The sequence below is a fragment of the Cygnus olor genome, chromosome 3 (assembly GCF_009769625.2).
Source record: "Cygnus olor isolate bCygOlo1 chromosome 3, bCygOlo1.pri.v2, whole genome shotgun sequence".
NCBI classification, from domain to species: Eukaryota; Metazoa; Chordata; class Aves; order Anseriformes; family Anatidae; genus Cygnus; species Cygnus olor.
Window position 1 is genome coordinate 62,545,410 of NC_049171.1, and position 15,222 is coordinate 62,560,631.

At 35.1% G+C, this 15,222-nt stretch overlaps 1 protein-coding gene across 12 annotated transcripts in view; it reads right to left on the minus strand.

Annotated features, from left to right (window-relative positions):
• Positions 1–344: 344 nt before the first annotated feature.
• Positions 345–15,222, minus strand: part of REPS1 (RALBP1 associated Eps domain containing 1) — a 66,855-nt gene continuing 51,977 nt past the window's right edge. For 9 of the 12 annotated variants that reach the window (XM_040551482.1, XM_040551479.1, XM_040551478.1 and 6 more), the window contains 10 exons: positions 14,771–14,858; positions 13,797–13,898; positions 9,766–9,838; positions 7,503–7,621; positions 6,702–6,766; positions 5,225–5,410; positions 4,291–4,386; positions 3,593–3,741; positions 2,861–2,966; positions 345–1,685 (listed from right to left, as the gene is read on the minus strand). In XM_040551482.1, the coding sequence (XP_040407416.1) occupies positions 1,617–1,685; positions 2,861–2,966; positions 3,593–3,741; positions 4,291–4,386; positions 5,225–5,410; positions 6,702–6,766; positions 7,503–7,621; positions 9,766–9,838; positions 13,797–13,898; positions 14,771–14,858 (1,053 nt within the window). In that variant the 3' untranslated portion in view covers positions 345–1,616. The remainder of the gene's footprint in view (positions 1,686–2,860; positions 2,967–3,592; positions 3,742–4,290; positions 4,387–5,224; positions 5,411–6,701; positions 6,767–7,502; positions 7,622–9,765; positions 9,839–13,796; positions 13,899–14,770; positions 14,859–15,222) is intronic. The other 3 variants (XM_040551474.1, XM_040551477.1, XM_040551483.1) reach the window with 2 other exon arrangements.

Below are 15,222 nucleotides of genomic sequence, written 5' to 3' on the forward strand. Positions count from 1 at the left end.
AATTTTGAAAAGTACTCTCAAAGAAATAAAACTGGAAATGCAGACTAAAGAACTATACAATTCTTCGACCCAAGTCAGTACCAGCATTTACTTCTTAAAAGTTACAGCTACATTTAATTTGCTCATAGGAGGATACAAAAGGAGTATAGCCACAGATTACCAAGAGAATTTAATAATTTCTGACCAACAGCTAAAAAAATTTGAGGAAAGAAAATGGTCAAGGGAGTACGCAACTATTTCTTGTACATACCACAAAATTACAAAAAATTCCCTGCACACCTGTAATAAGCCCCTCCCCCTATTTGAATGAGTTTCAATTCCCAGGTAAAGATGAATCAACAAAATTAAAATATTGTGCTGTTTTATTGGTGTAAAAATCACACAATTGCTAGTTCTGATTCTGCAGAGATACATCCATGCAGTTAAACATCTATGATCCCACAGCCAGAAGAAGCCATTAAATAGAATATCTGCTGTTAGTCAGCAATTAATGCAAATTTACATATGAGATCAAAAGGTGTGTATCATACAATATACAACAAATCCTAATACAGTACATCAACCTGAATAGCAGGATACACTCGGGGAACTCTGTTAATAGTGAAGCCTGTCTATATGCCAGAGAAATAAGGCCTGGAAACAAGATGACAGAAGGTACCCCAGAATTCCTAAGAAGCAAACTGTTCTTTTTTTTTTTTTAGATTTATTTATTTTTTGCTGGGAATTAGAAGTTCACAGAGGTATTGACACATTACTTGACAATACATTTTGTTATAGTGAAGACTGGTGGCTGTGATCTGTTATTAAAAGGTAATGTGTGAAACATGCAATTACAGGTGGTGCTTAGGAAATGTGCAATTACGTTGGGGATTTATACCCAACTCTTCACAAAAAAAGAGGACTGAAAAAGGTCCATTGGAGAGACTACCAATTGTACCATAAGTCTTTATATGCATGCGGCTGAATCAGGGTCATGGATGGATAAATGGAACACCTGACAATCTGCGGTTACATACTCTGCAATGTATGCAACAAACACAAACCCAAATCTGTTTGATATGGTGAACAGCCTGCAAGAACTCTGTCAACCTGTGTAAGTTGGTTTATTGCAAAGGGGCAGGCTTTGTAGAATTGTGAACAACTTACAAGTTGTGCAAGGCAGTTTGGGAGGTACTATTGGCTGATGACACGTTGTTAGATTTTCTCTTTTCTGGCACAATAAAATAAATGCCACAGCAAAAGAAGAGTTTACGTGCTTAAAGTCAACTGATAAGCAATCCTCTTCTGCACAGATGTTTCAACAGGGAAAAAAGGAAACCACTAAGAAGTTCCAGTTGGAAATTTTGGCGACAAACTTTGCAAACTCAAGTTCAACAAAAAGCACGGATGCCCACAGAAAACGATGTGAGAGGCAGTGTCACATTCAAGGAAAAAGTTCTTTTTTTCTGTACTGAAATTAAAATACTTAAATACAAAAGTGGACAAATTGACAAAAGAGAACCACAACATTTAATGTAGAATAGAGTGCACTGAGCTAGATGCATGGATCTTTAAATAGGATCTTTAAACCAATACCCCTTTCAAAATTAGTAAATTCACAGTTAACGGCAGTAGGCTTAGAGGTGAGAGAAAGGTCGAAGTTGTTCCAGTTGGACTTCCAGGGAGATTCTCTCTTCAAGAACATCCTACAAAAGAAATATTTTCTACTGACTGCCCACAGAGAATTAACATTAAAAGTTTCCTCATGTGACCAAAGCTGGTAAATGTCAGCTTCAGTTTTGAAGAACTAATATTCAGATCTCCTCTAAAAATGTGGAGAGCTTTTCTCATAATCTGAACAGAAGACTAGATAGTTAGCACTCAAGCGAAGAATCAGTACTTTGCTCAAAAGTGTGGCCACTTAGTATTTCTCCATTCCTTTCAAGTCACCCAAAACCATGAAGTTGAAACTAGCTGCAAATCTAACATTTTTAAATAAAGTATAAAATGCTTTTATTAAAAGATGAGAAACAGACAATTTTCCCCCTCTTACCTGACTTATGCAGCTTTACTCTCTTTAAGAAACAGTAACAAACAATTACACTTGATCCTTTTTTAAAATGGCCTATCTTCCAGTCTAGACAGTACCACTTAGTTCATGTTTACATTAAGTTTGATTAACTTGGTAATTAAAATTAGACATAAGGTAAGAAAGATGGCAAAAGATGTTAAGAAAAATGGTGCCTACAGACAAATTCAAAAAGATAACAGCTGACCTAGATAAATGGATGGCTGTAGCTCTTCTTATTGAGCTGCAAGCTTTGCATCCCATATATGTATTTGCTTTTATCCCATATATGTATTTGCTTTTATCCCATATATGTATTTGCTTTTATCCCATATATGTATTTGCTTTTATCCCATATATGTATTTGCTTTTATCCCATATATGTACGCATATGTCCCATATATGTATTTGCTTAGAAAATATTATTTTGATAAGACTAAGGTTTGCCTTTTCCTTCAGAAGAAGGCAAGCCACTTCATCTGCTTTTCTCAATACTGTTTTCAAAGTATCTGATGACCACAACAGCTACTCTAGACTGTATTAGCTTAAGGTTTCTGCAATTTTAGTGGAGCCAAAAGCAAATCAATGCACTGAAAATGTATTTAGTAGTAACAAGTGTCCTTTGTAATTTCACAAATTCTACCAAAACTAGGTGTATTCTGTGATCTATAAAAACAACTAAATATTTTATGCTGATATCCTCTATTCCTCTACTCTCTATTAATCATTGGTTTGCAGAAATGCCAGCTACTGTGCATCACTGACATCTTGCCGCCTTCTGATTTGTTTTTAAAATAAAGATTACTGTATTACCTTTAGTTGCTGCTGAAGTTCACTATTCAATCTGGCCAAAACAGTGTTGGTTTCCTTGTTACGTCTGATTGATGCCTGAATTGCCTTCTTGTCCTTCCCCACCGATCTGAAAATATATTAGAAGTATCTTAAGTCATTTCATTACTTAACTGCATACCTCATTTACACTTTTTAAAAATGAACAGAATTCTCTTTTCAGAATTTTAAACTTGTTGCACTGTTGATTTTCCCTCTTTTGCCTGGCTCGATTAATCTTGTCTGCGCAGAAGTCACATATACTTGGTTTCAAGGAAACAGCAAGAAGCACATTTTAGAAACTTCTCATAACCACTTTTCTGAAGTCCCAACATACAGTAGTATCACATTCATTCACCTCAAAGAGACTAATGTAATAGCCTACTTTTGTGTTAGGGACAGAAAGACTGTAGATTTTGGACTGTTAATAGTAACCATTACTTAAAATGAAGTAATGCATCTTAATACTTCCACCGCTTGTTTCCAACATACTCGCAGAAGTTAGGGGTTCACACTCCAGAATTCAAGATCTCTACACGGTCTCTCAATAAGCAGGGGCTTTGGGATGATCTCATAAAACCAAAAATCTTTAAGCTGTTACATAAATCTAATTCAAACACATTAAAGTTATTTGCAGTTCCTAGAACAGAAAGTGTGTATTGCTGTTTAAATGTAAACTTCCCAATAACAGATGTATTTATACACTTCTTGGGTTACCTAGGAATAGATGGCTGTGAAGCAAGAACAGCAGCTATGACACCTGTTTTCTGTGTATGTTCCTCAGCTTCAGGTCTTAGTTCATCTTCTGATTTTAATCTTCTGCGAATAGGCTTTGGTGGTGGAGCAAGTGGGGTAGTGCCTTTACCCTGGAGGGGAAAACACAGCCTATTAATTCTCAGAAACTGCTTTTTAACTTCGATCTATGACATGTTAATTTGTGTTACATACTCCTAGAACCAGTTAACTAGCTAACTGAATTAACAATCATGTTTTCTGATGGACATGTAACTGCATCTTCCTATTGTGTAGATAAAAAATAAGAACTCTAGCTGACAATTGCAAATACACAACAGATGAGTGCACCCTTTCCTTTGTGCACCCTTTCCTTCCCTCCTAATAATTATGCTTTTATACCATAAAAAAGCTACCGTTACAAAGATTTGTATGAAAAGCTTTGTTTTATTTCAAACATTTGAACACTTGCAAGTATCTTAATTTTCTGCTGTCTTGAGAATAATGCTAATCATGAACACCTTATGATGCAAGAATTCATCATGCACGTGCCTATTTCAAGCAAATAATGGGTCTAATAAAATTGGGTTAAGTGCATAAAGTTGGTGTAATAAATCAAAACCACCATGAAATTGCATATACATCAGACAACTGTGCTCTCCTTCCAATTTTACTTTGCATACCGCACTAGTGGGGACATTAGCAGATGCTTTCTCTTCGACTCTTCCATCTGCTTTGGCAACTCTAAGAGAACTTGCAGAATCAGAGGGCTTTTCAACCTAAAGGGATATTAAACTACATTTAGAAAATTAATGCTTAACAAATGCTTGATTCAGCAACAATTGGAATAAACAGAAGTATGCTGTGTTTTTCTTGTATAAGAATACAGTTAACATTTAAATTAAAAGCTGAAGTCTTCTTTAGAGGCATAGGCTGGAATAAAGTAAAAATACATGCTTTGGAGCAAAACCATCTAAAACTGTCTTGGTCACATTGTTCTGACCTGGAAGCAGCTCACAAAAAAGGCACACAGTCAGGAAACCTCAGCTTTTTAGCTGTTCTATGTCATGTAGTAGGAAACAAGGCTCTGTAAACATCTCAATCTATTGTAGAAATATGTTAAAGCTCTATTCACTTCAGCTGTTTGTCCAGTGACATTGAACAAAACCAAATTACTGGGGTTTTAGAAGATGTTTAAAATACTTGATAGTTATCTCATTTACTAGGACCTACTGCCTACTTTAAAACTTACCATTTCGTAAGTCATTTGGAAGGCTGGCAAGAATGAGCAGAAGAGAAGTTTTGCCTGTGCTAAGTGTTAAACGTACAAACACAATTATGTTTGTGCCCATATATGCTAATAAATATAAAATCTTTTGAATTACAATGAAGAATTGAGAGGAAAACAAGTTCTTCTGCCTACGTGTTTGGTAATTAATAAAGAAGCACAGCCATCCATAATGTAAGTGCTTTCTAGCAAGGGACTGAGGCACCACACAACAACAACAACAACAAACACACAAACCAAACCACTGGTTCAAACAGCAAAAGTAGGTTTTAACAAAATCTCCTAACTGTTGGTGGCATTAAACAATTGACATCTTCATTTCCACTCACCTGCAAGACTTCCGAGTGTGTTTCAATTTCATCATCTTCCTCCTTGTTTACAGCTGATGCAGCAAACACCTCAAACTGACTGAAGTCTGCAAAATTTGGCTGCTCTGGTATTTGTTGAGGTGAGGTACTGGTATGAGCTATTAGGCCTTCAGCATCTACTGGGCGATGCACATGAGGACCTGCACCCTGCAATAAAGGAACAAAAATGCTTAGTAACAATGCTCTTAACAGTTACCTGATGCAAAGACTCTTGCCAAACAACAGTTTGTGACAGAATATTAAATATTATTTGCTTTTTTAATCAAAGATTTATATCCTGTCTGTAGAACAAAGTGCATCTTGTCTAAAAGACAGACTGCTCTGTGTGGTTGTGAAAGCAGAAACAGATAACAGAAAAGGAAGTTCAGTCAGATGTACTATCATCCAATGGATGAGACCAAAGATGCATAGAGTAGGGCCATCTAGACTCACTGGACAGTACATACGTTTCTGCTGTTTCATAGTCTGACTTGGCTCTGTTAAACATCTTAGTCTAGTTCCATAGGGAAAAACACATGATTACGTGATCATAGTCTATGGGATATGTCTGTCATTATACCCTCTTTCCTTCCTGATAATTTCTGAATCAATTGGCTCACTTCAAGAAGTTTGATGAAAACAGAAAGCCAAGCAGGAAATGGACATTACAAATATTTCAAGAAAGAAAAACACTGTAGCAATGTCTGAATTGGTGGTACATATCAGAGAAAGCATTCAGGAGATCACTATTAAATATTTCCACTGCAAAACCCAGTTTCGAACAGAATAGAAAAACAGAGCAACCACAAGGCCTTATTTCTATTGTTTGTGACTCAAAAATAATTGCTCCTGAAAAACAACTCGAAAGAGATTCTACCTGTCCCATGTCAGATCTGCAGAACAGCTGAAGGATTCGGCTGTCTAAGACAAAAACAATTTTTGCAGGATTTGTTTTCTACCAAATCAGCTAACTGAACTGACTCAGATTGAGACTACAAAAATGACCAAGTTTATAACAAGGGAAGTAGTCGAAACATGCCTTTTGGAGCAGACACGTTCTGTTAAAAACTGTTACCTGGGCCAGAGTCATGGATGTAAACACAAGCATTTAAGTTGAAAAACTTTAGAAGATCTCTCTGTGGCTATACAGGCACAGGTAAAGAAATATTGAAGTGTAACATTTCTCTCGTTATTACAACTCAGAGCTGTTAAATTCTTCTTCCTCTACTTGAATTCTTTCACATGGTTCTATCAGAAGCAATTCGTTATTTGGGAAAGGCTAACATTTGGCTATAAGTTTGACCTTTCACATCTTTCACACCCCAGCGGTTTCAAAAAATTATCAGCTATTACTCCTCATTTTAGAGGGAAGTTAAAATTCAGAGTTAAATAACAATAGTACTAAATAGTACCATCCAGTGCATCAGGTTAGAGTATGACTTTTCAAAAGGGACATCACCTGTGAAGGCTGTGGTCTTGGAGGCACTGCGGGGGGATAGGCAACAACTCCAGCCTGTTGCTGTCCTGTAAGAGGGATCACATTTAGCTAAGGTTGTTACTTTTCAAATTACACTGTATCTAATTTTTTGACTCGTCAAAAAATGAAGACATACAAATTTTGCCTACATACAAATCTGCCATTTAGGACCACTACTGTAATGTCAACTTTCAAATTTGCAAATAGACAAAACAAGGAATCAGAGCATGTATCTTGTCCTTTGCTCCCGTTCAAAATATTGTCATACTTTCCTGATTTTTTTTCTTTTACTCCCACTATATACTGTTAACATTTCCCCCTACTTTGTGATCCCAAGCTGAAATGTACTGACAAATCATAAGTACAATAACGCTTAACAACAGTACCAAAAATGACCTTTAATGATTTTGCCTTGAGAACTTAACACTCATCTTTAATATATCCAATACCAAAGTAACTCCTCTTGAACATTTACTGGCAGATGCAATCCACTGCACATGGATACACTACCAAAACATTATTTCCTGACTTAGATTCTCACATTTGTCCAAAGGGCTACAATGACATCACTTCTATGATTCAAATTTAGTCTTAAGTTATTTAAGCAAAGCGTTGTACAGATTTCAATACAAGCTAAGAGTGGCAATATTTTCAGCTTTTTCATTCAGAAGTAGTGTTTTAAAAGCTTATTCTAAATCTCACTCCAGAGGAAAAAAGAAGAAATTGTCTGCTTCAGGAATATATGTTGAAAAATAAAATATACTAGGAACACAGTATGTCTACCTGGGGTAACTGAAAAGGATCTGTTCATGTCTAAAGATGACGATCGAGAATGAGAAGGATGAGGCCTTGGCGGGGGTGGCGGTGGCGCGGTGTTATCTGGAGATGTTCCTGAATGTGATCTGCAAAACAAAAAGCTGCCTAAAATCACTTTAGAGCCACAACAAAACTAAAATTCAAAATTTCTTCTAAATATTTAGTTAACAAGTAAAGGTTGACAGATGAAAAAGAGCCTGATGATTGCCATTGATTTTGAAGAGTGCAAAATCAGTTTCAAACTTCTGGTATCCTTTGATTTCACAATTGTTTTTCTATTTATACTTACTTAAATCTCCATTCTCTAGATTATTCTTATATTACTGCTAGTAATTTATCGTTAGGAAACCAATGGTTTCTCATACACAACCCAAACCATGATAGTTCAGGAGTACAGAATCTTAAATATGGTAATTTCATCCAGGTGGTAGTCACTTTGATTTTCAAAGTACATAAAATGTACTCAACATCCTAATTAAACTTAAGTTTAATGTCATTGAAGAAGAATGTGTTTCTGTTGGATCTGCCTGCAGATATATAAGGTTTAAGGAGTATCACAGTATACAAGGTAGATTGTAGTTCTCTGCTAGAGATTTTCCCAATCTCTACACTTGGTAGCATCTTCAGAAATTTTGACTTATTCTTAGGTATGATCACCATCTAGTGGATGTATGTTGCAAGTTCATCAAACACACAAAGTTTAGAAAGGCTGCAATGGTTAGTACTGCACTTCTCAAGGGGAACTTAAGCAGGATACTGGGATTTATTGCATACAATATTTTTGTGCAGCTTCCACTTAAAAACAGTTTGCTTAAACTTCCTAACTTGTCTGCTCTGTCTTGAGCAAGACAGATTTATTGAATCACTCATGATACTGCTACTATTTTCTTCAACTCATATGTAAGTGATAAAATCTTTTCTGAATGACTAACTTCTGTAACATTTTTCTGTAAATGAGATAAAACTAGGAGAGGAAACAGGTACTGTAGGTTTCCGTAGGTTTCATACAAAACTTGACATTCCTGAACATATTAAGTCAGGCAGAAAATCAAGTTATCTCAATAGAAAAAAATGTTTTCTTAATATACTCTCCAGGATACTTCTGTAAATTGTGTAACCTTCCAAACAATGAAGTCTGAAAACAATGAGGAATTAAGGGCACAAGTAGGATTAAAAAAAAGGGAGAGAGGTTTTCAAACACTCCTGACACATAGTATCACATAAGTATCATTACCTGATACAGACTTGTTTTTGCTTTTTGAAAATACAAAAAGTACTCTGGACTTAGGGTAGTGTTAAGGACAATGTCATCTTTATAGATAAAGCTGCAATTGGTAGAAAAGGTATAAATAGAAGGAAGTAGAAGTGGGTGTGGACATGGCCAGATTTGTCAGTTCTAGATAGAAACTACCTGTGCCAGAAAACGGCAGCTCATAAGAAAGCTCCACTCATCTACACAAACCAGCAAGAGAACCCAACCCAAAATCAGAGATGAAAAGAACATGGAAAACAAACAACGAGCCGTCTTCTTGATAGTGCAAAAATACACACAAGCAGGACAGAGTCCATTTTCCCCATTAAGTAACAATGGGGCAAAAAAGTTTTCAAGCTGCTGTACTGAAAGGTAACTGCAAATCTTTCTTTGCTATGGAAGTCACACTATTTTTGTTTTGAAACTCACAATCAGTTTCAGAGGTAAGGTGGTTAATGGCATAGCTGGTTTTTATCCTATTCAGGCACAGATTTAATGGGGACAATTAGCACCAGCTGGTACAGCACATTCTCTTATGTCATACAATACAGTTGCTGGTTATATGATTGCATAACTTCACCCAGCCCCTTAATTTGTGTTGGGCCTGTTCCTGCCTTTCATTTTATAGAAGCCCATTAACAAAAGAGATCAAGTTACTGCCAGGATTTTTTTAAAAAAATTCTTGCAGTACATAATCACAAGGTTCTTCTCCATTAATGCCTAATGGATATTTTTTAAGATACCAAAGATTGGTTTCAAGCAACATTATGATTGCCTGTGTTTCTGAACGTTTGCTTTCCACATTAACATGAACAGCATACATTTTAATATGTTAAAATACAGATTGCCTCCACTTTTCCGACTATTAAAGTAATTGTTTATCTGGCTGTCACTTCATAAGCAAGCTGTCAAAAAAACAGAAGCTCAGAACGGGCTTCTTTAATCAATTCTTATTTTTTCAGTTGCTACTCTACTGACCGTTGTCGTGTTACACTGCTTCCAATTTGCTCTGGATCTGAAGTATAGGAGTCCGAACTGCTGTAACCATCTGCTGGTAGAAGGAAGTAAAAAGTTTCATATTCAGTTTGCACAACCAATATACTCCAACAGATACAGATAATATATTGTATTTAAAATATTAAATGTAAATTTCCTGAGCATAGCTCTAAAACAGTCGGCATTCCAACGCTATAACAACTTAGTCAACATAAGGGACACTCAAAAAAATGAACGAGTAGAATGTGTGATTGTAGAAGCACTGAAAGCCTGTCACTAACCTTAGAAGTCAGGCAAAGCAAAAGATATGTATAGTACGCAGACAAACTACATAGTTTTGTGACTAGTGTAACTTCTGTACCTTCAATGCTAGTAGTAGTCAGCTCTGTTTTGGACTAAATATATATATTATATATATATATATATATATATAAAATATATATAAATATATAATATATAATATATTATATATTATATATAAATATATTTATATATTATATATATTATATATATTTTAACTGTTCAGCTTTTGTTTAAGCCTACCTATGAAAATGAAAGATGCTATTATAGCATCATTCAGACAGTTTTCTTAAGCACACCCTTAGCCTTAAAAGCTGTCTAAAGCCAACTATTCTCATCAGAAATTAGTCTCACCAAAATCACAAAATTGGCATGGAATGAATGTTGACAGAAAAATGGCTGTCAAAAATTAATTCGGGATGATTCCAGAACACCTGGTGAAGCACAATGTAGGGTGGGTAAGCAACAAGAAAAATGTGACTCACACAATTAGCTACCAGTAAAGAGAAAATTCTACTTAAGACTATAATAATTTTTCTGGATTACTTAGTCTCAAACGATTACTTTAACGTCTGAGGACAATGAAGTTTTCAAAAGTGCAAAGATGCATGGAACAGGACCCAGACATGAGAATCCTGCACAGGTAGCTTTCCTATTCATTAAGGCACCTTCTTACCTGTTCCTTTTTTTTTCTTGAAACTGCAGATACACTGGTCTAGTGAAATTGGCTTGACACCTTTACCATGCACAGCCAGCTGAGTAATACCCTATTTCACCTTAATTTCAGATTAGAAGTTATTTTGCAGGTTTACAGGTATGTCTCTATTGAATGAGATCTACAGAAAATTAAAAAAAATACCTAGGTACACAGTCTTAAAAAAAAACCTACAGAATTTGTGGCTATGTGACGGTATTTAAGTTTCCAAGGATCAACTGAGAAAATTAAGCTTAAAGCAGAAGTCAGCTACTCAGTTAATGAAATGATCTTTCTCCAGACATCTCTACTAGTGTATACATTTTTGGAGCCATTCAGGATGTAATATAACCTAATGAAACAAGAATGTGTGTAATCAATCCCACTTCTAAGGAAGAAAGAGCAAGATCTTCTGGATCAAGAAGTTTTACATCATTTCAGTATGAAACTACTGGGTTTCCACTGACAGTATAAGGAATATTTCTGAATTGATTTCAAAGCCATTTGGAGTAAATGATTTTAATGGTTACATAATGCAAAGGATTAGTCACTCAGCAAATGTAATCTTCATATATTGGCTAGTCCTAACCCACGAACCTGAACACAATCTTAAATAGAAGAGAATCCCTTTTGAGCATTACCAGTTACTTCAGTATGATAATCAGGTAAAGTTCCTATTAGGAATGATACAGGGACTTCTCCAATGTTATTTTTCTCAGGAGTGGTTTCTGCCCTCCCATGCTAGTAGTGCATGTTAGTCTCCAGCTTTGCTGGTATTTCATTATGAAGGGAGGTAATTTAGATTATCTTTCCCTTCTGACTGCAGTATTCCATGATCTTGTTTACATCATTTAACAGGATTTTAAAATAACATTCACAAACTTGTCCTTTATGACACGCTGAAGTAGTATGTTGCTTTGAAGTGAAAACAAACTGTGAAAACAGTAATTATTTTTGCTGCTTTTATTTTTACTTGCATAGCAACAGTTTCAACACTGTGGGTGCCCAGCAATCAGATGAATTAGCTTCTCCAGTTATCACTAAGCTTTTTTAATTCTCTTCTCCTTTGTTCCAAATCACTTCATTTGCAAAGAAAAACAACAGCGCAGTGTCTATGCCTAATGACTTTTCTCATATCATGCAATAGAGAAGTTTTTCCTTGCTTCCTGGATTAGGTTTGAGGTACTCTCTATAAATTAATCACTTCTAAGCTGAATTACTCGATGTAATACATGAAAAATCAAGTCAAAATGGAAATTTCTCAATACCAAGCTGATGCTCATGAATCTCCATTGGCTCTCAATTTCAAATACTATTTTAAAATCTTGATCCACGAACAGAAGAATAAGTGAAGTAAAATAACTAACTTGCATTTAAATTTTGATCAATAAACCACTGAAATATCTGTACTCTTCTGTACAATGCGAAAAAAAGAATGTGAACCTAGCAACCAAATATTCTTATTTAGGAATATCCATTTATGAGAAAACATTTCCAAAACAGTGATATAAAAAAACCACACAGAAAAATACTTGTTTAAAATAAAAATGGGACTCATTCTTAAATGGATTCTGGCACAGATAATCGAGAATAAGCAAATAAAGCAAACACTGAAAAATGAGATCAACCCAATAACTGAAGGAAATACATTACAGACTTTGTCACTGACTTAGCACGGAAGGTAGTCAGACAGCATTAATGCATGACTCTAAAGAACCTTGAAAATTTAACTATCGAGACAGCAAATCTGCAAAACAAAATCTTGTTAGATTCTTAATTTTTTGTTGTTGTTTTGTTTTTAGTATCAGAAATTCAGTTTCTAGAGGTAGCTTATATTAGAAGATTTGTTCAGGATTTACCCAAATGGTGTTAACCACAACCACACAAATTACTTACAATACTGACAATAGCCATTTCTTTCAGTAAAAGAATGGGCATCCTGTAACTCAATTTGAGAAACTACAGAGTAGCCTTTGTTATACTGAAACAAGGTTTGTTGTATTTCACCTTAGTCTTCCTCTCAGGGAAGAATCCTTCCTGCTATAACAAAAATTACAGAAGTAATTGTACAATTACAAATGTTAAACTATACTCACATAAGGGAGTATGAAAGGAGTCTCGGAACTTAGATCCTGCATATAGTAGTAACTTTTCTACTACAAGACTGTATTTGCTTATTCTTTCTTTTGCGTGAGAGGGCTTCCTACCGAAAATGGAACCGTGCTTTGAAAGAAAAATACAGGCTCAAGAAATTACCATGGAAGAAAAGTGTGTCATTGGAACAGTTCATGAAAAAAAGAAAACAGAGCAATTCAGAAGATGCATTTTTGCAATTTATGTTACAAACCTAAATACTTCTGCCTTAATATGGCACAGTGAAGGATTTAAAGTAATGAGTTCTTCAAACTTTATTTTTACTGAAAAATGTTCCCAGCTAAAAGAGAACAGGAAAACAATCTCCACAACAGACTCCAGAACTCATTATTCAGGCTACATGTAATCTGGGACCTCTGACTAATCAAACCAAAATAACGTAAAACTTTTTGGACACAGGAGATGCTGAAAATCAAGGAGGCTATTATAAGCAAATAAACACTTGAAAAGCTGTACCTATAAACAAAATCTAAAAGTCTATTTTGTTTAGTACCTAAAACAGGTAACTGTCTGAAAATTTTATTGTCAAGAGGTTTTTGCTCATCAAGTTACATGGTTCTGAGGAAATCAGAATCAAATGCTACTTAGTCAATTCCACTTTCCATACATTTCAATTTCTCATCCTAAAATTAAAATAGAAAACAAAGATGACAAAACTGATAAAAATGAACATTTTTGAACACAGATGCAGGAAAATATCTACAGTTACATTAATAGAACCTTCTTAATACTATTTCTAATACATCATATCAGAAATGTCTCTATTCTCAGGATACGTTTATCTCATTTTTGAGCATTTCATCCACTGAATATCTCTACATTTTGCTTAACATAAAAACAAGATCAGAAGGTATTTGATACTTACTAACTGTATTTCCAGATGTAAATTTTACAGATGAACTCATTTTGTTTTCTTCCGGGAGATCAGGCGGTTTCACAAGTAGTGGGCTAGTAGGGTTAGTATGATCTGGACAGAAAAAAAAATCAGTCTAAATAAACAGATATAATCAAACTAGCTTTTACTTATGAGGTTAAAGCTTCACAGTAGCTTTCTCTGCCCTTATCTGAAGTGCTATAAGGAAGACTAAAACTGTTGTACTTTAAAATAATTGAGACATCAAAAGCGTTAAGTTTGAAATTTACACTTTGTGTGCATTTCTCAGGATTGAGAGTTGTGAATCTTCATTTATTTACAAGGCTAAGGAAATGTTAAAAGCATGTTGAGAATAGTTCTCTATTCTCATATGCTGAATGCTGTACGTTACTTTAGAAAATGCTGACATATTAGTACACATCTATAAGACTGTAGACTCCACTGTTCAGGGAAAATTATCAAACAACCTTGTTTATTCTTGACCAGAGTATAAAATAGGCCTACAGATACTTTTGAATGCTATTAGGTTTCAAAAGAATAAGCAGTATTTCTGACCACAGCAGTATAAGTTGTCTCTCCAAAATTCAGTTTCATTTCCTGTTAAATACAGGATTTACCAAAGCAGGCTACGTTCCCCCATCTTCACAGCCACCTCCAGAATTTAATAAGGAAACCTATACATTCTCATTGAGGCCCAAATCAAACATATACCATAATGCTTCTTTATTACTCCAAGCAATAATCTTCTACAGATGGTGAAATCCTCACTGTAGCAAATGGCTAATTCAAACTCTGCATCTACCTGAACAATACTCAAACTCCTAACTCAGAAATCTCATCAACTGTTATGCTGGTTACAACTCAAGATATTTTCAAGTAGAAAAAAATAAGTCAGGATATTTAAGGAAGCAAACCCAACACTAAGTGTACAACACTTTCCTGGTTAACAAGGGAAAACATCATACCACTTCCAGTTCTTTTAAGCTCCATTTCCTGCATGTGGATTTTGCTTGGAGTCATTCTTATGGGAACTGGGTGCACAATTGCAGTATCCTGTGGAGGAGACAGAGTAAGTGGTGTTAACCTAGTTTTACATTGTTCCCTTAAGAGTCTGACACCATGTGAGATGTCATTTCTAAACAAAAATCCCGAAGTCTAATTTTACACAGTTCTAGGGAATTTAACATACCTATAAAACCAAAGCTGTATGAGCTGAAGTCCCTCTAACCATTTATAAAGTGTAACCTAACATTCTACTTACAGCACATTCAAAATGTTTTGCTAGATAACCATGACTATTGTAAATAGGACCCCAATTTTGACAGGTTTCCATAACTTTTGGCATACTGAAGTCTGTTACATCAAGTGCATCTTCAAAAAAAACCTTTAAAACCCTACTCCTAAGCTTTACTTATGA